Source organism: Salarias fasciatus, chromosome 9 (genome assembly GCF_902148845.1).
Source record: "Salarias fasciatus chromosome 9, fSalaFa1.1, whole genome shotgun sequence".
NCBI classification, from domain to species: Eukaryota; Metazoa; Chordata; class Actinopteri; order Blenniiformes; family Blenniidae; genus Salarias; species Salarias fasciatus.
Window position 1 is genome coordinate 5,887,122 of NC_043753.1, and position 21,003 is coordinate 5,908,124.

General features: G+C 44.2%; 2 protein-coding genes across 5 annotated transcripts in view; both read left to right on the plus strand.

The window, feature by feature from the left end:
• Positions 1-7,710, plus strand: part of LOC115393911 (LIM zinc-binding domain-containing Nebulette-like) — a 49,105-nt gene extending 41,395 nt beyond the window's left edge. For 2 of the 3 annotated variants that reach the window (XM_030099015.1, XM_030099016.1), the window contains 12 exons: positions 1,426-1,530; positions 1,612-1,716; positions 2,135-2,242; positions 2,936-3,046; positions 3,555-3,671; positions 3,747-3,857; positions 3,971-4,075; positions 4,153-4,257; positions 4,400-4,504; positions 4,955-5,047; positions 5,205-5,297; positions 5,371-5,616. In XM_030099015.1, coding sequence (XP_029954875.1) covers positions 1,426-1,530; positions 1,612-1,716; positions 2,135-2,242; positions 2,936-3,046; positions 3,555-3,671; positions 3,747-3,857; positions 3,971-4,075; positions 4,153-4,257; positions 4,400-4,504; positions 4,955-5,047; positions 5,205-5,297; positions 5,371-5,529 — 1,317 coding nt within the window. In that variant the 3' untranslated portion in view covers positions 5,530-5,616. Of the gene's footprint in view, positions 1-1,425; positions 1,531-1,611; positions 1,717-2,134; positions 2,243-2,935; positions 3,047-3,554; positions 3,672-3,746; positions 3,858-3,970; positions 4,076-4,152; positions 4,258-4,399; positions 4,505-4,954; positions 5,048-5,204; positions 5,298-5,370; positions 5,617-5,839; positions 6,018-7,094; positions 7,223-7,302 lie in introns of those variants that run through there. The other variant, XM_030099017.1, reaches the window with a different exon arrangement.
• Positions 7,711-15,167: 7,457 nt separating this feature from the next.
• ssr1 (signal sequence receptor, alpha) lies at positions 15,168-20,245 on the plus strand. 2 transcript variants are annotated; one of them, XM_030099067.1, is made up of 10 exons: positions 15,168-15,323; positions 17,242-17,375; positions 17,456-17,552; positions 17,630-17,733; positions 17,810-17,968; positions 18,183-18,259; positions 18,341-18,419; positions 18,528-18,621; positions 19,062-19,076; positions 19,495-20,245. In XM_030099067.1, the coding sequence occupies exons 1-10, from the start codon at positions 15,254-15,256 to the stop codon at positions 19,560-19,562; spliced, it is 897 nt and encodes a 298-aa protein (XP_029954927.1). In that variant the 5' UTR covers positions 15,168-15,253; the 3' UTR covers positions 19,563-20,245. The 2 variants fall into 2 exon arrangements, with proteins under 2 accessions (XP_029954927.1, XP_029954928.1); XM_030099068.1 differs by lacking the exon at positions 19,062-19,076.
• Positions 20,246-21,003: the final 758 nt, after the last annotated feature.

The window sequence follows — 21,003 nt, forward strand, 5'->3', positions numbered from 1 at the left end:
AGTTACTTTAATATTCAGAAAGTTGTGATATTTCAGTGTGTTGTATCGACCTGTCATATCTGTGTGGGTGGGTCAGATTCTCTAATTACAAAGTTGGAGGAAGATGCTCTATAATCTGGATGTTGAAGCTTGTGTTCCATGAACAGAGCTGCTCCTCACCTGATCACAGAGCATCAGATGCAACTCGATAACGTCAGTAGCTGTTAGAAAGTGAAGGTGACTGCTGTGTTGGCACAGTGAAGCTGATGACAGTGACTGCAGCTCCAGCTGCTCTCAGAGTTAGTGTTGGATTAAAAAGGCAGTTTGGACTCAGCAGAACTCCAAACAGAAAATGAAATGTTTTTGTTCCGGCCTGAGCGTTTCAGTGTGCGATCCGCTGTGACACACCGCGAACAGCTCGCTGTGTTGTGTGGGCGTTGCCATGGCAACTTTTCTCAGGCTAATGGAGGGGGATTGTGGGATGAAAGCGGGAGAAGTTGAAGAGGTTGCACACACAATGTGAGTCCTCCTCGCTGCATTCACAGGCCTCTCACACTCAGCGTACTCACTGCAGATGTCAAATCCGAAACCCGATTCCAGCCTAATCTTTGAAACTTGACGTTTGACGTTTGAATCTCGTGAGCAACAGTCGTCAGAATCTAAAACTCGTGTACAATCACAGTCTCAAAGCAACATGTATATATTGGTTTGTGCACAGTTCTACAGATTCATGTGTGCATCTGCTGAAACTGAGCCTGTAAAGGGTCTAAAACCAGTCAAACATTCATTCAGAGACCACAAGAAATGCTCTGCCAAGTTCTCGTCAGGCCCCGTTTGCACGTTTTGCACCAGAAACTTTCGTAGTATTTTGTTTAGACGACAGCTGAGCTCACTCTGACAGGTCTGTGCATGCTGTTAAAGGCTGATGCACACTATTACAGCTCGGATTCATGCTCTTTACAGGTCTGTGCACGCTCCTGTAGGTTTGTGCACGTGCAGTCGCGGTCCTCCGTGAGCGTGTGCTCCGCTGCCCACGCAGCCCTCATGAAAGAGCCTCACCACTTCACGGCGTTACGTAACGTGCTGTGCTGAGGACGGCAGCCGGTTCAGAAAAGCCTCTCAGCGCCACGGCGGAGATCTGTGCTGCTGCTCAGCAGGAGAGCTTCAAACGTTCAGTGTGACGTCTTCAAGATTCAGCGTCACGCTCTGCAGACGGAGGCTGAGAACCTCCATCATGTGACCGACAGATCTCTGACAGCTCGTCTTGACGTTCATCTTATTCATCTACTTTATTTCGATTAGGACTTAAGCAGGTGATAATCCCACCGTAGGACGACCGTGCAAACCACTGCCGAGCCAGCCAGCCAATCAATCATAATATGCATTTACTTTAATGCGATTATAATTTAATCTGATCTGTAATTCTTCTTCTTCCTCCTCCTGCAGGTGAAGTATAAAACCAACCAGAATCAGAAGGTTGAGGGTTCTTCAGATTTACCAAACCTGCTGCAACTGGAACACGTCCTGAACGCTACCAAACTGCAGAGCAACGTAAATAATACACCACAGGACAGTAAACTGCAGTGTTTTGTCGCTGATATACTGTGTGTGTGTGTGTGTGTGTTTTATCAGGTTGAATACAAGAAGAAGTACGAGCAGAATAAAGCTCATTACCACATCGCCCTGGACACAGCTGAACAGCTCCACCACAAGGAGAACGCTGTGCTGCACAGCCAGGTCCCACACACACACACACACACACACACACACACGCTCAGTCTTGTATTTCTATCCTTGTGGGGACCGTCCATTGACTCCCATTCATGTCTAGCCCCTAACCCTGACCCTTATCCTAACCCTAACCCACACCACAACAAAGCCTAACCCTAAAGAAATGTTTTTGCACTTTTACTTTTTTCAGTAACAACAACATGGTCAAGAAAACACTGTTTCTCCTACTTAGGACCGGAAAAAGGTCCCCACAAGGCACGTCGTTCCACGTTTTGCTATCCTTGTGTGGACATTTGGCCCCAACAAGGATAGAAATACGAGAACACACACACACACACACACACACACACACACACACACACACACACACACACACACACTCACTCACTCACACACAGCCACGCTGACTCTGCTGCCGTTTCAGGTGAAATACCGGGAGGAGTATGAGAAGAACAAAGGTCGCTCTCAGATGGAGTTCGGCGACACGCAGACGTACAAAGTGTCCAAAGAGGCTCAGAAGCTGCAGAGTCAGGTAAGATCGTCACGCTCACACACTTTTCCACAAAGTTATTCTACTTTATCAGGTGATAATGACAGAATCTGTGATTCAGACACCTTTCTATCAGAGCTCGTCACTAAATATACTTTTGAAAAAAAAGAACATCCAATAGCGAGATGACATTTTCTAGCACAATTAGGGATTTTAAGTGCTCTGCTAAATATCCCAAACAGCACAAAGTATTTGATCAAAATACACAAAAATCCAAGAAATACTGAATTAATATATATATATTTTGACTGGGAAATGATTATTAAATTATCAGCATTGTACAAAAAAGAGAAAAAAATGCTATTTTTTCAAAAATAAGTGTATTTACATGACAAGGATTTCAATTAAAAACGCAAACCTCAAATTTCATTTTGGATTTCCGTTTAGATGACAATGATGCTCGAAGCTGCTGAAAATGCAACTTTTTTTTAAAACGGTTCTCAAGGTTCAACTTTTTAAAACAACTTGGTCTCCATGGAAACGGGGGGAAATACAACATTTAGGAAAGCAGTGGTTAAGTCAACTCTGGCTTCAATCTGCAGTAACCGTTTATATTGTGTGTAAAAGCTCATAATATCTGTAAAAAAGACATATTTCATTGTGACAAAGTTTTTATTTCGCGACATGATCAGAGTGCTCCTGTGCCGCCGCCTGACCTTTGACCTCTCCTCTCAGACGGAGTACCGCCGGGACTACGAGGAGACGGTGAAGGGCCGAGCTCTGCTGGACGTGGAGCAGACGCCCGGGTATCGAACCGCTCGCCACGCCAGCAGCCTGCTGAACGAGGTAACACACCTGCTGCTCCATCAACTCGGACAGTTTTCCTCTTTCTACTGGAAACACTCTGATCTTTGAAAGAGTTTTGGGACGGACACCTGATAAATTTCATGTTTTTAATCAAAATTTCCAATTGTAAAACTCTGGGTTGCAGTGACTGTCTGGTTTCTCCTGTTTTAAATGAATTTTAAGGCCTTTGAATTCTAATGTTGCTCATATGAAGGTTTTCATAGACATCAATATGTAAAATAAAAATATCTAATTTTATTCACAAAATATGATATTTTATTTGTTTCAATACGTTATGTCTTGAGAAGTAGCTTTTTAGTAGGATTTTTAAACATGATTTGGGGATTTTTGAGACAAAAGTTTTGTTTTTAGTGGTAGATTAGATCCCTGAAGTTTCATCGTGATTGAGCATCGTTTTCTCTCACCAGGAATAAAATTTGTTAACTTTTCTAAACATTAGTGTGTTAAAGTAAAAACAAACTGAAACACACACACACTCACATTGCAGAAGGAGTACAGAAAGGACCTGGAACAGGAAGTGAAGGGGCGGGGCTTATCTGGCGTGGGACTGGAGGAAACGCCGGAGCTGCTGAGGGTCAAAAAGGCCAATCAGATCCTGAACCAGGTAATACACATGCACGCACACACTCTCACACACACATGCATGCTCACACACACTGGGTGTTGGTGTGTCTTGCAGAAGGAGTACACGAAGGACCTGCAGACGGAGATCGTGGGTAAAGGGATGGAGCTCAGCGCCGATGTTCTGGAGATGCAACGAGCCAAGAGAGCATCTGAGATCCAGAGTCAGGTACTTTCACACACACACACACACAAACACATACACACAAACACACACACGAACACACCTCTACCTGAGAGCCCGCCGGCCCTGCTGTGTGACTGAACGTGGTGGTGCTGCAGAGGTCCTACAGGCAGACGGAGCAGCTCAGAGAACACTCGTACGGGACGGTGACCGACACCCCCGAACTGCTGCACGCCTCCTACCTCAAAGACGTCTACAGCCAGGTGTGTCTGCCGCCCTCTGTCCCCGTGGAAACACACGTTTGGGGGTCCTCCTCACCTTTTGTCTTTTCCATGTGCAGAAGAAGTACAAGGACGAGGCGGAGCGTCTGAAGGGACGCTACAGTCTGCCGTCCGAAACCCCGGAGATGGAGAGAGTCCGAGCCAACCAGAGACACGTCAGCTCCGTGAGACCCCGCTTCAGTTTATATACACACACACACACACACACACACACACACACACACACACACACACACACACACACACACACACACACACACACACACATTTCCTGTCCCTGTCGGACGCCTCTGTGTCGCCCCCTAGCTGCAGTACTGCTGGGACTCCAAGCTGATGAGAGGACTCATGTCGTCGGTCACAGAGACTCCGGAGATCGTACTCGCTAGAGAGAATGCCAAGAAGATCAGTGAGGTAACACACACACACACACACACACACACACACACACACACACACACACACACACACACACACACACACACACACAAGTTGCTTTATGTCCAGTAATCACATACGTAGTAACTGATTACTTTGAAAGAAATAATTTAATTCAGTTGTCAAGTTGCCAAGCTGCTGTCTCTCTCTCTCTCTCTCCTGCTCACTGTTAGCTTAGCATCATTCAAAGATTAATTTTACCTGCTATCTTGATCATTATTCAAAGCTTTGACTTTACTGTTTATGTTCACTTCTGAATTGACCGTTAGCATCATCCAGTGTTAGGATTGTCTAAAGCTGCTGTGTGTGGTGGTGAGCTGCAGCACTCCTCTTTATTAGAGGAGGAGCCTCATTAGTGCTCCAGACAACAGGAGCATTTAGCATTAGCGTTAGCAGTGTGTATCTGTAAACCGATCCTCACTCCAGGTTCAGTACCGGGAAGAGGTGGGGCGAGGCACCGCCGTCATGGACACACCGGAGATGGAGCGAGTCCGACGCAACCAGGAGAACATCAGCTCAGTCAGTACACTCACACACACACTCACACACACACACACACACACACACACACACACACACACACACACACACACACACACACACACACACACACACTCTGCAGGTGTCACTCTTACAAAGATGTTGAGCTCCCAGCATGCATCGCTGCTCCCGACAGGTGAAGTACAGACAGAGCGCGGTGAAGGCCACGAGTGTGGGACTGACTCCTGAAGTAGAGAGGGTGAGACAGAACCAGGAGAACATCAGCTCGGTGAGGACACACACACGCGCGCACATAACCACACACACAGTCACACTTATTCTTTCCGAATGTGTGTGAGCAGGTGCGGTACCAGCGCGGGCTGCAGGAGGTGAGGGGGCGGAGCTGCACCGAGCTGGACACTCCTGAGTACAGGCGTGTCAGGAGGACACAGGACTCCGTCTCCATGGTAGCGGCCTGGTTGCCATGGCACCCACTGAGGATGTGGGAGGAGCTAACCTGAGTGACGTGGCACAGTGGGCTGAACTACTGCACTGATAATAACACCCACCGCCCGCACTGCACAGCATGGACGACAAGGCTGTGTGTGTTTGTGTGTGTGTGTGTGTGTGTGTGTGTGTGTGTGTGTGTGTGTGTGTGTGTGTGTGTGTGTTTAATAAAAAAGAATTAAAACATTTCCTGTGTGTTTTATTTGCTCACTGACCAATTGCACCCTGATCTGTGTGTGTTGTGACGTCTGGAAATTTGCGTACCTGCGTGTGTGTTTGTGCGTGCAAATTAGCTGACAGGTGTGTGTGTGTTTTCGTCGACAGGCGAAGTACCACGAGGACTTTGAGCGGGCGCGGGGGCGGAGCTTCACGCCGGGGTTGGACGACCCCAGCATGGAGCGCTACCAGAGGACCAATCAGATGATGGGGGAGGCGGGCTACAACAAAGGGATGCACCCCCAGGGGATGGAGATGGACAGACGGCCGGGAGGCATCATCGTAGGTCAGTAGGTCAGCTGCAGACGTGTTGTTGGAGTGCTGTCGGTGTGTTTAACGTGAAGGATTTCCCCTCCTGTGTGAAGACCTCAAGGTGTGGAGGACCGACCCGGGCTCCATCTTTGATTTTGACCCTCTGGAGGACAACATTCAGTCCAAGAGCCTCCGTAGGATGTCGGGTAGATCCGCCCAGGCCCCGCCCACTTTTTTTACTCAAACGCACCGAGCACGAACTGACAGTCTTCATGCTGTTTATCCTGATCACATCTCGCCTTCGCATGTTGAACCCCATTTACAACCTCGCGTTAAACACAAAGTTAAACTTCACGATAAATCTAACGTTAAATGTCAAGTTAAAGCTCCTGTTAATCCTAACCCTGGTGTGCAGATTTAATCTCAGTCTTGGTTTGCTTAATCACGTTTATATTTTTTCAATTTTCGTCTTCTTTTTGAGCTCAGAAGGACATTTGAAGCTCTTTGAATTGTTCTAACGCGCATGAAAGTTGTCAAAAATGTTTGATCGATTCATGATGTCCCACTGAGGCATTTCCATATCACAAAAATAATCCGTGGATTGTTTAAAAAAGAGAAAAATCTGAGTAACACATGGACCCATTTATTGTCTGTTGTTAATTTTTTTTTCCTGTCTCCCATTTCCTGCTTCCTTCTTTCTGTTTCCTGCTTCCTTCCTTCTGTGTCCTGTCTCCTGTGTCATTCTTCCTGTGTCCTGTCACCTGCTTCCTTCTTTGTGTTTCTGTCTTCCTGTGTCCTCTCTCCTGCTTCCTGTCTCGTACTTCCTCCTTTCCGTCTCCTGTTTCCTTCTTCTTGCTTCCTGTGTCCTGCGTCCTGTTTCCCTGCGCTGCCCCCTGGTGGCGGCGGGCCCGTCAGAGCGAGCCGGTAGCAGGTTGAGCCGGCAGCAGTCGCAACAGTCCGTCAGCTCACTGACCTCTGACCTTTGGGATCGCAGCAGCACCGACACCCCCGGTACCTGAGAGCAGGGGGGCCGCGTCCCATTTCTGTGGTCAGAGACTAACTCTGTGCGTGTGTGTGTGTGTGTGTGTGTGTGTGTGTGTTTGTGTTGCAGCTCCCGTGCTGCCCGGCGCCTACCATCAGGGCATGCAGATGCAGCAGTCGCAGTATCACGGCTACATGCACCAGACCAGCATGTCATCAGTCCGATCCGTCACCTCGCCGCCACACTCCGCCTCCTCGGTGTGACATCACATCCTGTTACACTCCCCTTCCACATACACACTCACAGATCTTGACACTTCACGTCTTTGTGTTTTCAGCGTGTTTACCGGGCGCTGTACGACTATGCGGCTCAGGACCACGACGAGGTCTCGTTCAGGGACGGGGACGTCATCATTAACGCTCAGCCCATCGACGAGGGCTGGATGTACGGCACCGTGCAGAGGACCGGGAAGTCCGGCATGCTGCCCGCAAACTACGTGGAGTGTTGCAACTGAATTCAGGAATAGGAGGAGGAGGAGGTCAGGAAGGGCTGAATGTACAGGTTGAATCTCCCCTCAGTGTTAAAACAGCCAGGACGAGGTGACGTTCTCTGTATTTTGGAGTTTATTTACATTCGTCTTGGTTTTTATTTTAGTAGAATCCACATACAGACTTAGACTTTAAAGGCAGGAAACTTAAGCTCCTCTTCTGTTCTTAACAAGACTGTTCATGACTGCAAAAAACTGGAAAAAACACAGAAAAATAAAAATGATGAGAAAGCTGAGAAATGAAGCTCTGTATCCATATGCTATTAACGTGTGGCACGTGTAACATTGGTTTATGGATATAAAACAAAAAAACAATACAGTAACACTGAAAAAATGACAAAGTTAAGGAGATGGGGATCTCACTATTTGGACATTTTTAACTAGTGTTATGTCAGCAAATAAGCTACAAGCATGCTAACTGGATGCTAACCAGCCTGTACCAGCTTTCAGTTAGCTTGTAGGATATAGAAAATCACTACTAATGGAGGACTTTGAGACACTGGTAATTTTTGCAGCATAGATAGCAAATAAGCTAATAGTGTTGGTGAGGGAAAAGTAGGTTAAGCAGCTGACAAAAAGTTGGTGCATGTTTGCTATCTTGTACTCGGTAGTCAAACTAGACTTAGGTCCCATTCACACGACATTTCAAGAGAAAATTTCCCTCTATTTTCATGGTGACTAAGTCAGACTGTTTTTGAAAAGTTGCACTTTCTTTGCCTATCAGCACTCGTCATATAAACAGACTCCGAAAATGCCACTAGAGTTTACTGTTTTCTCTTGAAAACATTGTCGTGTAAATGGGGCCGAAGTGGTTGTAATTCATTTACAAGTATTGTCAGCATGTTTCCTCACAAAATCAAAGCTTTAAATGAGTCTTGTAGCTTGTGGATGTTCCCGAGGACAACGATCGGCAGTTTTCAATCACGAGTTTCAGTGAGTACGAAAGCTAATTATCAATGAGCTGCTTACTCAGTTACCATGCGTGTTAGCATGTCTGCTAACAAAATGCTAGTGGATTTGAGTCTCATAGGTTTGAAATGCTGTTTTTAAGATATGAGGTGGGGTGGGAGTGTGTATGCGTGTGTGTGTGGTGGTGGTGATGGTGGTGGTGGTGGGGGGGGGGGTAATTTAACAAGATTGATATGGTAAAGTTAACAAACTAGCTTGTCTAGCATCAATTCGTTTATTAACTATTTCTTATTGGCTAGTCAGTGCACTTCCATTTATCAACCTTGTTAGCATGTTAGATAACTGTGGGTTTAGGATATTCCAGATTCACCAGCGTACTGCACATCTGTGAAATGAGCTGTGGCTAATGCTAAAGCTAACCGTCACTGAATGGGCTACTCTCTCCACTGGTTACAAAGTGTGTTAGCATGTTGTCTGACAAAACACTAAACTGTATTTGAGTCTTGTTGGGTTACAACAATACTAAGGACAAGGTAGTCATGGTAGAGAAAGAAACCCAATCTATTCTACAAGCACGAGGTCAAACTGTTTCAAAAATTATCACAGAAATTTCGAAGTGTTTAATTCAGCAGAAAGGAGAAAAATCATCACTCAGTTGCAAAACACCACATCTCTGCCTAAATCTGCAGTGTCCCATTTTAATTTAAATACTTAAAATAATCCAAACCTAAGTTTTCAAATGAAACCCTCAACTTCCTGATTTTTTTTGTTTTGTTTTGTTTACACATTACAAGATATTATTGTTCACACCTTTTGGGATCAATATGCAATAAAAATCCTCCTCTTGCTACTTAGATGTGGTTATTTTAAACTATCTAGTACGTCTCTTTATATAGTCTGACTGTTGTTACACATGGTTTCATGCGAAAGCTTAATTTTCATCACACTGAAAATAAATTGTTTCTTTGTGTTTCTTATTTAAATAATTTATCGTTTTGCTGTCTACTTAATTTTGTTTATCACAGTTCCTTCTCAAAACATTAGGAAAATCATGCTGGAATAAGGCATCTACCTGACCCTCCCAGATTTTTACTGCAGCTCTCCGGCAGCCCCTGTTAGAGCCCTACCCCCCATTTTGAAAACCACTGCTGGAAAAACAATATCCTAATGCTAGTAAGCTAACAACTAGCCTTAGGAAGTACAGGTGAGAGAGGTGGTGTAGAAAGGAGAGGGAGAAGTGAGTTTATAGAACATGATTGGCCACAGTGCTAAAATGATCCCCACTTTATGAAACATCATAAATAGAATCCAAGTGGAAATAGAAATAAAGCTACACTGCTGAATGTCTGTACAGTTCATGTCTGAAGCACACGGGACAGACTGGATGCAACACGGACCCAAACTAAATCTTGTACAGCACATTTACAGGCTCCTCCTCCTCAGGTGACGCTGCAGTGCATTCTGGGAAATACAGGCGATCACTAATTTAATGCTTTCATCAGGATTCCCTCGAGATATTTGAAAAAAAGAGCATGCTGGGAAAAAATGTCCTCCTGATCCCCCTGTATCTGGCCTTAACTGCACTGTCCCCTGAAGCTCTCTGGTGTCCCCCCGTGGAGCCCTGCCCCGCACTTTTAACAGCGTTTCTTCATAGGAACTAAAGCTCAGAGAGTCCAGATTAACTGGTTTCGGCATTGTTCGGCATTGCCAGGTGTTGTTGAACATCACCAGATGTCGTTGGACTTCATTAGGGATTGTTTGGGATCACCTCCTGTATGCTCAGGCATTGTCAGGTACCTTTTGGTATCTTTTGGAGTTTCTTGGTATTGTTGGTGTTTGTCAGGTGTCCTCAGACATCATCGAGCATCAGAGAGCTTCGTCGGACAATGTCTTTTGTTCCTTGGTGTTGTCAGGCATCATTGAGCATCACCTGGTGTCAGTGTGTTGTTGGTTATCCTTAGGGTCACGGGTGTGGTGAGGCATCATCATTCATTGACCGTTGTCATTTTGCACTGTCAGACATCACTGGACATTGTCAAGTTTTCTCGGATGTTAGGGTTTGTCAGGTATCCTCAAGTATCACTGGTCATTGTTGGATATCATTAGACATTATCAGACTTCGTCAGATATCATCAGGCAGCCTTGGGTGTCGGCAGAATTTAAGTGTAACCTGGCATTGTTGGACGTTGATCATTGCCGAATGTCCTGAGGCATCATACACATTCTCAGGCATGGTCTGACATTGTTCATGGTGGGTTGTCCTCTGGCATCATTGGAGTTTAGATGTTGTTGGACTTTGTCAGGCATCACTGGGCATTGTTAAGTGCAGTTGGACGTCATAAGGTGTGCTTGGGTGTTGTCAGATGTTGCCAGATGCTGTCAGGGTTTGTCAGGTGTCTTCATATGTCATCTGGCGTCACTCTTGGGTCAATGGTCATTGTTGGATGTCCTCGGACGTTGTTGGACATTGGGTGAAGTTGGACTTTGCTCATCATCATGGACATTGAATGTCCTTAAGAATTGTCAGGCATCCTTGGGTGTCTTTGGATTTTGCTGGGCATTACCAGGGATGGTCAGGTGTCTTCAGAAGTCATCTGGTGTCGTTGGTCAACGGTCATTGTTCGGTGTCCTCCGACATCATCAAGTGTCCTTGGATGTCTGTGGATGTTGCCAGTTTTCTTCAGATGTTACCTGGTATCACTCATCGTCATCGGTCATTGCTGAGTGTACTCAGACATCATTGGACATCACCGGGTGTTGTTGGACTTTGTTGGGCTTCATGGTCATTGTTGGGTGTCCTCAACTATTGTCAGGCATCCTTGGGTATCCTCAGATGCTTCCGGACATTGTCAGGGTTTGTCAGGTGTGCTCAGGAGGCATCGTGCTTGGTCTTCAGGTTTTTGGGAGTAGTCAGATATCCTCAGGCATTCTTGGGTGTCTTCAAATGTCCCTAGACATTGCTAGGGTTTGTCAGAAGTTGTCAGGAGTCGTCCCCTGTTGGTTTTGGTCATCAGCCATTGCTTGATGTCCTCAGACATTGTTGGACATCTGGGTGTCCTCAGGTGTCTTCCGATGTTGCTGAGTGTTGTTGGGGTTTGTCAGATGTACTGAAGAAATGTTGATTTTAGTCATTCGTCATTGCTGGGTGTCCTCAGGTTGTTGGGTGTCCTCAGACATCAGCATATGTCCTTGAGTGTGTCGGATGTTGCAGAACATTGTCAGTGTTTGTCAGGCGTCTCCAGGAGGCATCAGTCTTTGGTCATTGTTGGGTGGAGTCAGACACTATTATTTGTACTTAGATGTGTCTCAACATTGGGTTTCTGGGTTTCTGTAGGCTGCAGGTCACTTTGATAGCGGGGTCAAAGTGTTTTCTTGGAGTGCGTTAGATGGGGAACTCAGTTCAGGCTGGTAAATTTCATTTAGTCCTGTCATAAAGTCATTGATTGAGGAATCCTGCCACTCACTCTTTTTTTTTTTACATTTGCTTTCACAAATAGATGCAGTAGAAAATCATTTACTGAGTACTCATGTGTTTACTGTGCTGATTTTATAAGCTTGTTATTGTTTTTATTTAAATTTAGTTTATGTTTTAGCTTCTAATGTCACTATTGTAAAGTTGTTTTTATTTTTTTCTTATTAAGTCCGAACAGGTGCATCTCAGAAAATTAGAATACGTTTCGTTTTATTTGAAACTGTTACACTTTGAAAAAATGTTCAATAATTAAAGAACAACTCAAGCCTTTTGCGTTTCCTTCTTTATAATTTGATCTTATAAAATCAATGAAAGTACAATTTTTGTTAAGTCATCATGAATAAAATGTTTGATACGTGCTGTTTTGTATGTTTTGTTGTTTTGTATGTACGAACATTAACTTTTTTGTGATCGTCATCTTTTGAGATGCACCTGTTTGTCCTCACAGGTTAAACAACTTTTATTGACATTTAATTTGAATTATATATCACTCGGTCTCACTTTCGTTGTTTTGCATTATGAGAGTTGCAGTGTGTTACACGTGGGACAAATAAAAACTTAATAAACCGCTCGATGTTGCATTTTCTGTGAACATTGACATGCTCTCAAATTACTTTTGTTGTTTTGTAAAGTGTCCACTGAGACCAACAGAATGTAGCTTTATGAAACATCCCCCCCCCCCCAAAAAAAAAAAAAATCTAAATCCAGTGGCAGCAGGTAAATATTATTCCATGTGGGGTTGAGCTTCATGAGTCGACAGCCCCACGGCTCTCTAAACTCAATATAGTCCTTTAATCCCGTTATTTTCTAACTTACGTTATTGAACAAACTGATTAATCTAGATGTCCGACCACACTCAAGACAATGGATACCAGTACTCTGTGAAATAGTAATTATCTTGTGGCAACATTAATTACCTAAAACACTCTTGTCCAGCAAGTTGTGGTGGTAAAAAGCAAATATCAGAGTTGAATCTGCTTCTGTGCTTAAAACTCCTTTCACTGAGTTTTCTGAATCAGTTTGTGAAATGTGCTTTGACCCATCTGGCTGGAAGGACAACTGCAGGATCTGTGCTCTTCTCCAACATGATGTGGTTTGTACTTCACCTGGAACATCCTACTGGAACTATCCTGTCAATAACTTGTGTTTGGGTCAAATTTGACTTCTGCCTTAAAAATTATTTATAATAAAGATATTAAAAGAAGGTTCATTCTAAATTGTTTGTTGATGTTACCATGTACATTGTTTCTTTGTTGAATTTAATTATGGTCGAGATTTGCCTTCTGTGATTCCCTTATTAGTATTATTATCTACCTGCTCTAGAAATGTACATATACCTGTAAACTGTGGGAAGATATCTTTAGATGTATTTTGGATAATATCTTCTGTAACTTTGAGTTTATGCTACAAATTGTACTTTTTGGCTTTTGTACAGTGTGCCACTTCAGTTGGAAAAAGAATACCATCAAGTTAATCTCCTGTCTTGTGATGTTTTATATCCACAAATGTAAATTCACCAAAGAAAAATCTCTCTTTTTACATCTATTTATATCAATAGCTGTTGATAACAAAAAAGCTGTCAAGACTGAGACTGTGCCCTCACTCTCATATCTTTAATTTAATTTAATAGCATGCTTTTATTTTATTTGTCCTTTGTTATTTGACATTAATGTGATGTTGTAGTAGTAGTAATAATAATAATAATAATAATAATAATAATAATAATAATAATAATAATAATAATAATAACAATGATAATAATAATGATGTTTGTTTCCAGGGGATAATATTTTCTGATGGACCATTTTTGTTACACTATTTATAAACGCTGCTGCTTGATGATTGTGAATAATGTTATGTGTTTGCAGAAATCAGCAATGTTAGTGGTCACCATGCTGAAATTGTCATATTACTATTTTGTCAAAAAAAAAAAAGTACCTGATGTGCCCTGACGTCCATCGCTTGTTTACGCTTTGGTTCCGTCGGAATGTATTGTCCCCCGGAAACAAACAAAGCTCCCTCTTCCGGCCAATGGACGTTTCCCATTTCCATTGCCTTTCCATTCCGCTTTTATTATAGATCTATGGAGTTTCTTTTTGCTGTTGTGTTTAGCTCTTCAACAGAAGAAGAAAGGAAGAAAAAGAAATCGTTTTCAGATGAACTGCACTCTTGTTCAGCAGGCTTCGGTCGCAAACCTTCAACAAAAGAAGACCGGAAGGAAGAAGTTATCGTTGTAGTCCACCAGGTGGCGGCGGTAAACCATAACAAATGTAGACGCCTCGTTCAATGCTGGAGCAGTCTCACCACCACCTTTGTGTTTGTTTTTTTAATTCATTGCAAAATACGAACTCTTCTCGAGGACTGTACAAAAACCAGACTCTAGGGGGCATCACAAATGCAGTATACACCACATGGAGTTTTTGGTACAGGACTTTAACCAAATGAATATACCAATCGTGACTTCAGAATCTACAACTTTAACGCAGTCCTTGCCATATATTTCAACTAATTGTGATCCCTAAACATAATAGCTTTTATTTTTACAGAAAAACTAGAAGATAAAGAAATTGGTCTTCTTATCATTCTTTGATTAAATAAACATTGAGTGGCAAGGGTAGATAACCTTAGAAACACCTTCTGCTTCAGTCGACAGGGTTCTTCCAAAGATGATCAAATCTGTATTTAACCAATGGTTGAGAGACACTTTTTTTTAAATGGTAACATCTTCTCTTCTAATATCATTTTTAAAATTCAGTACATCTACATACTTTACTTTTTTCAGCTCTTGCTGGTGAAATATTGTTGCATCGGCATGTGTGAATAAGAATAATTTCCCCCTGTTAACATACAGGTTCACATCTGAAGTCTTCGAAAAGAGAGAAATTGAATAACAAGCATTCCAAACCTTTCATTGTATTATAGGGATATTCATTGTGTGAAGAAAGCCAATAAATTGTCTCTCAAAAATAAATGATTTATTTTTGGAAGGAAAATTGGACATCCAACACCACAAGGTAAAAATGAATGTGATTTTATTTAATTTTTTATTATTATGTTTTTAAAGGAAAATGACAGAATGGATGAGAGCAAGAGTGGACAGGAGAGATGTGACCGAGCGGTTTGTGAAAATCAGGAAGACAGAAAATGATCCCGACAGAAAGGAGCGCGGAACATAAAATGGGTGTAACGGTCCTGTCTGTACACATGCTATTATCACCCCTCGACACTTTCCGAGGGCTTCCATTTGCACAGCGACTGATTATACCATAGCATCTAGCGGCTCCGTCTGCGCATGCGCACGACGGGCGGCGTGAGGCTGTGTGCTGTCTGAATGAAAACGCACTGATTTCAACCCCCAAAATGATGAAATTTCTGCCCAAGCTGCTGCTGCTCGCCCTGTTAGCCTTCCCGGCGACCCTCCTCGTGAAAGGTGAGTGTGCGATTCGTCTGCTCCCGGCGGAGAAGGAGGAAAAACCGTCTCTGAGAGCTCAGAGAGCTCCAGAATGCTAGCATTAGCATCGGAGCTAACTAGGCCGACACTTTGTGGACATGTGCGAACTGAATCCTGATTTGGAAGCTACCTAATCCTTGAAAATAAAAATAAACTTAAATCAGCCCCAATGGAAACTCATCTTACGCACAAACTCCTAGTTGAATGTGACCTGTCGTTTAAAGGAAGCTAACTGTAATAAAAACACTTAATCCGCCTGCTTAGACTGACGTGTCCTTCCTGTTAGCATTCATGCTAGCTCTGTTAGCCGACACAGACCAAGCCGTCACTGTTCATAAGTAAGATCAGAACTCTTAACTCAACTTATAAGATGTTAACATAAAGCATATACGCATGTTTCAAGCCAGCTGTATGCCGCAGAAGGTTTTCCGATAGTTTAATCTCACAGTTTATGAGTTGTGGAGGATTTTACTGTTAGCTTCATACGAACAGACTGACAGCTCTGAGGACTTCAGATGGTTTTTGGGGGTATAAAGATCAAGTTTTAAGAAAATCGTGTGTCTTTGTATTTGTCATTTTAATCTTTAAAAACTCCAAGATGTCAGTTGTGTAAATAGCAGCGATTTATCCTCCTAAACTCTTATTTGACAGAAGGATTTCAGATGAACAGAAGGAAGTGGAAGCGTTGCAGTACAGGTTGATTATACGCAATCATTCAGACACAACTTACAACAAGGAAGTAAATGAAATATATGGTCAAGGTAGTCAACTCGATAAATTGTGATGTTTATTGATAAACCTGAGCAGGGTGTGTTTGTAATTAAAGTGTGTCAGGAGGAAGTTGTTCATTGATCTGAAAGTTTGATTAGGTTTTATGTATCTTGACTTTGATTTCATTTCATGGTATATCTCGACATTAAGAGATTAAATGGGTACGCAATTAGTTGAATTATAAACTAAGCATTCTTCAATTTCACATTTATAAAGGATGAGGTCAAGAAATGTTTGGTCCTTGCTGACCAAGTACCAATATAAGAACTTAAAATCCAATTTAAACGAATACTCCGAAGATTTTGGACCCACGCCCTATCCCTATCATTTACAAAGTGAGATAAGCTCATAAATACCTTTTTTGTGTCCGTTCCTCCAGTGCCTGGCTAACAGCTGTTAGCATCGTAGTTAGCTTAGCTCAACTACTGGTTGGAGGAGGAGGTGAAGAGGAGGTGAAGAGGAGACAGAGTCAGACTGAGAAAGTGGACAAAATACTCCTTCCAGTGGTCCAGGGGATGGTGTATTAGCACTCAAAGTAAATCCGAATGGTTATAAAAAATTTTAAAAGACGTGTTTTCTTTTCAATCCCTTAAAATAGCGTTTTGATACACAGACCTGCACAAGCATAGTGCTCTGCGGAAGGATATACCAGGCGCACAGCGGCTGAGTCTATGCTTCTACTGCTGTGCTCCGGTATATCCTTCCGCGGAGCACTGCACATGCGCAGGTCTGTGTGGATCAAAACATTGTTTTAACGGATTGAAAAGAAAACACATCTTTTAAAATGCTTTATAACCATTCGGATTTACTTCACGTGCTAATACGCCGTCCCCTGGACCACTGGAAGGAGGATTTTGTCCACTTTCTCAGTCTGGCTCTGCCTCTGCCTCCTCTTCACCTGCCGTAGTTGAGCTAAGCTAACTACGATGCTGACAGCTGGGAGCCCGCGGCTGGACAAATGGACACAAGAAAGGTATTTAAGAGCTTATCTATCTCTGTAAATGATCGGGATAGGGCGTGGGTCCAAAATCTTCCGTGCGTTGCATTGTTGATGTGATGAAACCATTCTGGAAGAGAAGGAGGAGCAAGACGTCTCCCGTCACCCAGTCGCTCTCTGTTCCCTCAGGGCCGGAGGTCATGGCTCAGGATCTGACTGAGGATGAGGAGGCGGAGGCTGTGGACGAAGACGTGGTGGAGGACGTGACGGCGGAGGACGAAGACGACGAGGCTGAGGTGGAAGATGACGAGAACGTGGAGCTGGTGAGTGAGAATATGATGTGGAAGAGGAGGAGGGGGCGGGGGGTGTCCAGGAGCTGTGGCTTCATCACGTGTCCCTGCAGACAGAGGAGAAAGAAGACGAAGAAGAGGAGGCGCTGGTGGGGGAGATGAAGGCCTCGCCCAACGCAGACACCACCATCCTCTTCGTCAAAGGAGAAGGTGATTCTTAATGCTCCCCTTCTTGCTCCTCTCTCTCCTCCTCCTTCCTCCATTCCTATTCTCTTGTTCTTCTGCAGACTTTCCTGCCAACAACATCGTGAAGTTTCTGCTGGGTTTCACCAACAAAGGTTCAGAGAACTTTGTGGTCGACTCTCTGGACGCCTCCTTCCGTTACCCTCAGGTGAGACAACTCCCCCTGGAGACTCTCCCCACTTCGCCTGTGCTCCTCCGCCCTCACCTGCCCCCTCTGTCCACAGGATTATCAGTTCTACATCCAGAACTTCACGGCGCTGCAGCTGGGCACCGTGGTTCCTCCCAGCCGACAGGCCACCTTCGAGTACTCCTTCATCCCCGCAGAGCCGATGGGAGGACGGCCCTTCGGCCTCGTCATCAACCTCAACTACAAAGACGCCAATGTAACCCTGACACACTACTAGTAACTAGTTACTTTGTGGAGCAATTGATGAAGCCCACTAATGAACACCAGCTGCTTTGTTAGTCGTCATTTTTTTGCATCTAGTGTATAGTCATGCATCCCTTATGTTAATGTTTCAGCTAATGCTCATTGCTCTCAGTTCCTGGTTATTACTGTGCTGACTGTGCCGTAACGTCTCGGTTGTTTTGGTGCAGGGAAACGTCTTTCAGGACGCCGTCTTCAACCAGACTGTCACCATCACTGAAAAAGAAGATGGACTGGATGGAGAGACGTACGCTTCCCCTCATTTACACTTATCCTCTGAGCTGTTCTGCCTCCGTCCTTCATGTTGTTCCCCTCCTCCTCCTCTCAGGATCTTCATGTACGTCTTCCTCTCCGGCCTCGGGCTGCTCGTCGTCGTCGGCCTTCACCAGCTGCTGGAGTCCAGAAAGGTTACAGAGATTCACTCAGAATGTGTTGACTGATCATGTTGCTCAGATGAAATGCCACATGGTGCCACATGGTGCTACATGATGCCACGTCATGCTGTGTGTGTTCAGAGACGGCGTCCGGCTCCAAAAGTAGAAATGGGAACGTCGAGCCACAACGACGTGGATCTGAGCTGGATCCCTCAGGAGACGCTGAACCAGATCAGTACGTACTCCTCAGACGCCACCTCCTCTCCTCCCACCTCCTTACACACCTCTTGCATCTCCTCACACTCACACACACACACACACACACACACACACACACACACACACACACACACACACACACACACACACACACACACACACACACACTCCCTAACAGTGGTCACATTGATGTCCAGCTCTGAGCTTCTTGCTAAGGCTATTGCTAACAGTTGACTGTAAGCTAGACAGCGGCTCTGCAACTCCTCTGAGACCTCAGTAACTGTAATCAGTTACTAATGTGTCAGTGACATCAGAGATCAAACAGCAGTCCCTCCAATGTGCCACTCCCCGTTTGACCTTTGGCCTCTGCTGTGCATGACGACCTCTCACCCTCTTTATTCGTTCTCTCTTCTCTGCTTCTGTTTCCTTTGCTGTCGTCTTTTCCTGCTTCTTCAGTGCAGAGTCGCAGAGGTGAGGTCTGCTTCACTTCCTGTGTGTGCGTGCGTGCGCGTGTGTAAATCTAAAGATTTCCTTTTAACAATAGAAATCTAACAGCAGCTGTTTTTATATAATGCTCCCATAAAACTGATTCCCGAGTTTCGGTGTGAATATTTTCTTCCTGCGATGGTAAAGTGAAGTTTTGGCTGTGATGAACGTTGTCTGGAGTTTTGATGTGTTTGTGCCACAGCAGAAGATTATAAGACAGATCAGTGGGTCTGTGGTGTAATAGCAGTGGGAAGAGCAGATAAGTGGGTTCAGTTACTGAGGGTAGTGCACTTCTGAGTGGGAGTGTAACATGTGTAGAGGAGCCGTGGTCTTTTGTTTTCAACTTGAAAAATAAATGTAGAAGATTCTGACTTCTCTCTTCCTCGTCTTCCCCCTCCTCCAGACAAAGCTTCTCCCAGAAGATCTCCTCGCAAAAGGAGTCAGAAACGCTCGGCCGGCTCCGACGAGTGACGGAGTCTGATGACATCACAGTGGAAAAGCTCCGCCCACATGTCAGAGGAGGAGGAGGAGGAGGAAGAGGAGCAGCTCACGGTGGTCTCTCTGCTGAGGGAGTCGAACCAGTGCCAAGCACAGCACAGGCTGGAGCTTACGAACTGTACCACACCTACACACACACATACACTCTCAGTTTTGTGTTTTGTTTTGAAGAGTCAGACAGGAAGTGGAAATCGATCTCATTTGTACTTTTCTAGTTTTGCTGATTTGAAGCTTCTCGTGTCGGTCTGTTCGGCGGCGTCCTGCAGATGTTTCCCGTCTCTTCACTCTCTTCGTCTGTCTGTCCTCCCTCTGTGTCTCTCCGTCCGTCCTGTGCTGGACGCGTCCCTCTGTGTCTTCACGTCTCACTTCCTGTTCAAGAGCACTGATGTAAATACTGCTGACAGACGCACAGGACCCTGCTAATTTATTCATTCTGCCATCGGAGGGCGCCACTGATCAGCTACACTCCAGCAGAGCTTGGCTCAGTTTACTCTCTGTGTGTGTGTTTGTGTGTGTGTGAGTGTGAGAGAGAGTGTACGTGTGAGTGTTTTTTTTCTAAACGACAAAATGAAAGAGGGGCTGTCATTGAAACAAGCTTTTATTTTGATTTGCTTTTAAATGTGCTGGAAAATAAACTTTGATTTACTTAAAAACTGCTCCTGACTTCATTCATCTATTCAGCTTTGTTGTCAGCAAGGTGTGTTTTCTAATGCTTTTCTTAGTGTGTGAGCTCCCTCTAGTGGTGTGTTAAGGAAACATGAAAATAATCCAAAACTTTGAGCGTGAATATTGTCTTTTTGAGGACTGTGGTTGTGTGTGACTTTATTTGTAAAAAACTTTATGTAAATAAACATTTTACTTACATTTTTTTATTTTAATAGAATTTCACATTGATGTTCAAAATTGAAGAATATAGTAAATACAAGAATAGACAGTGGCCCAGAAGGACAAACGACACAACATAACTGGATGTCACAATGAGAAAAAGCTGGAACCACAGTGAAGAACAGTCTTTCTTAAAGTCTTTCATGTTGTTTATCGAATGAAGTAAAACAATATTCTCACCCAGAAGGCTTTTCTGATCCAAACAGTGTTTCGGGAGAAATTTAGATCCAAACTCGAGCAGCGGACATCCGTATACTGTTAGCAGACGAGGCATCGGTAATGCTGCTCCTAAAACGGCTGTAATCGTCCTAAAACTCATTAGTTTCACCAATATTTCATCGTGGTCCGCTCAGCCTCTCCTCCACGACAGCCCGGGGTCACAAGATATGTCATATATGCAGATATATGTTCGGTAAGAAGTGCACGCGTGTCTAGATATCTATGTCTAGGTAAGCTGGAGCTACAGAAGCTGCATTGTATTTGTGTGTGTTTGACTGCTGATGCTAACGCATGTGTCTGATACCTGCTC

Excerpts from the sequence above, each read along its gene's own strand:
- ssr1 (XM_030099067.1), top strand. The coding sequence starts at position 15,254 with ATGATGAAATTTCTGCCCAAGCTGCTGCTGCTCGCCCTGTTAGCCTTC. Across the intron at positions 18,260-18,340 it reads GATGGACTGGATGGAGAGAC|GATCTTCATGTACGTCTTCC; the intron begins GTACGCTTCCCC and ends TCCTCCTCTCAG. Across the intron at positions 18,420-18,527 it reads AGCTGCTGGAGTCCAGAAAG|AGACGGCGTCCGGCTCCAAA; the intron begins GTTACAGAGATT and ends GTGTGTGTTCAG.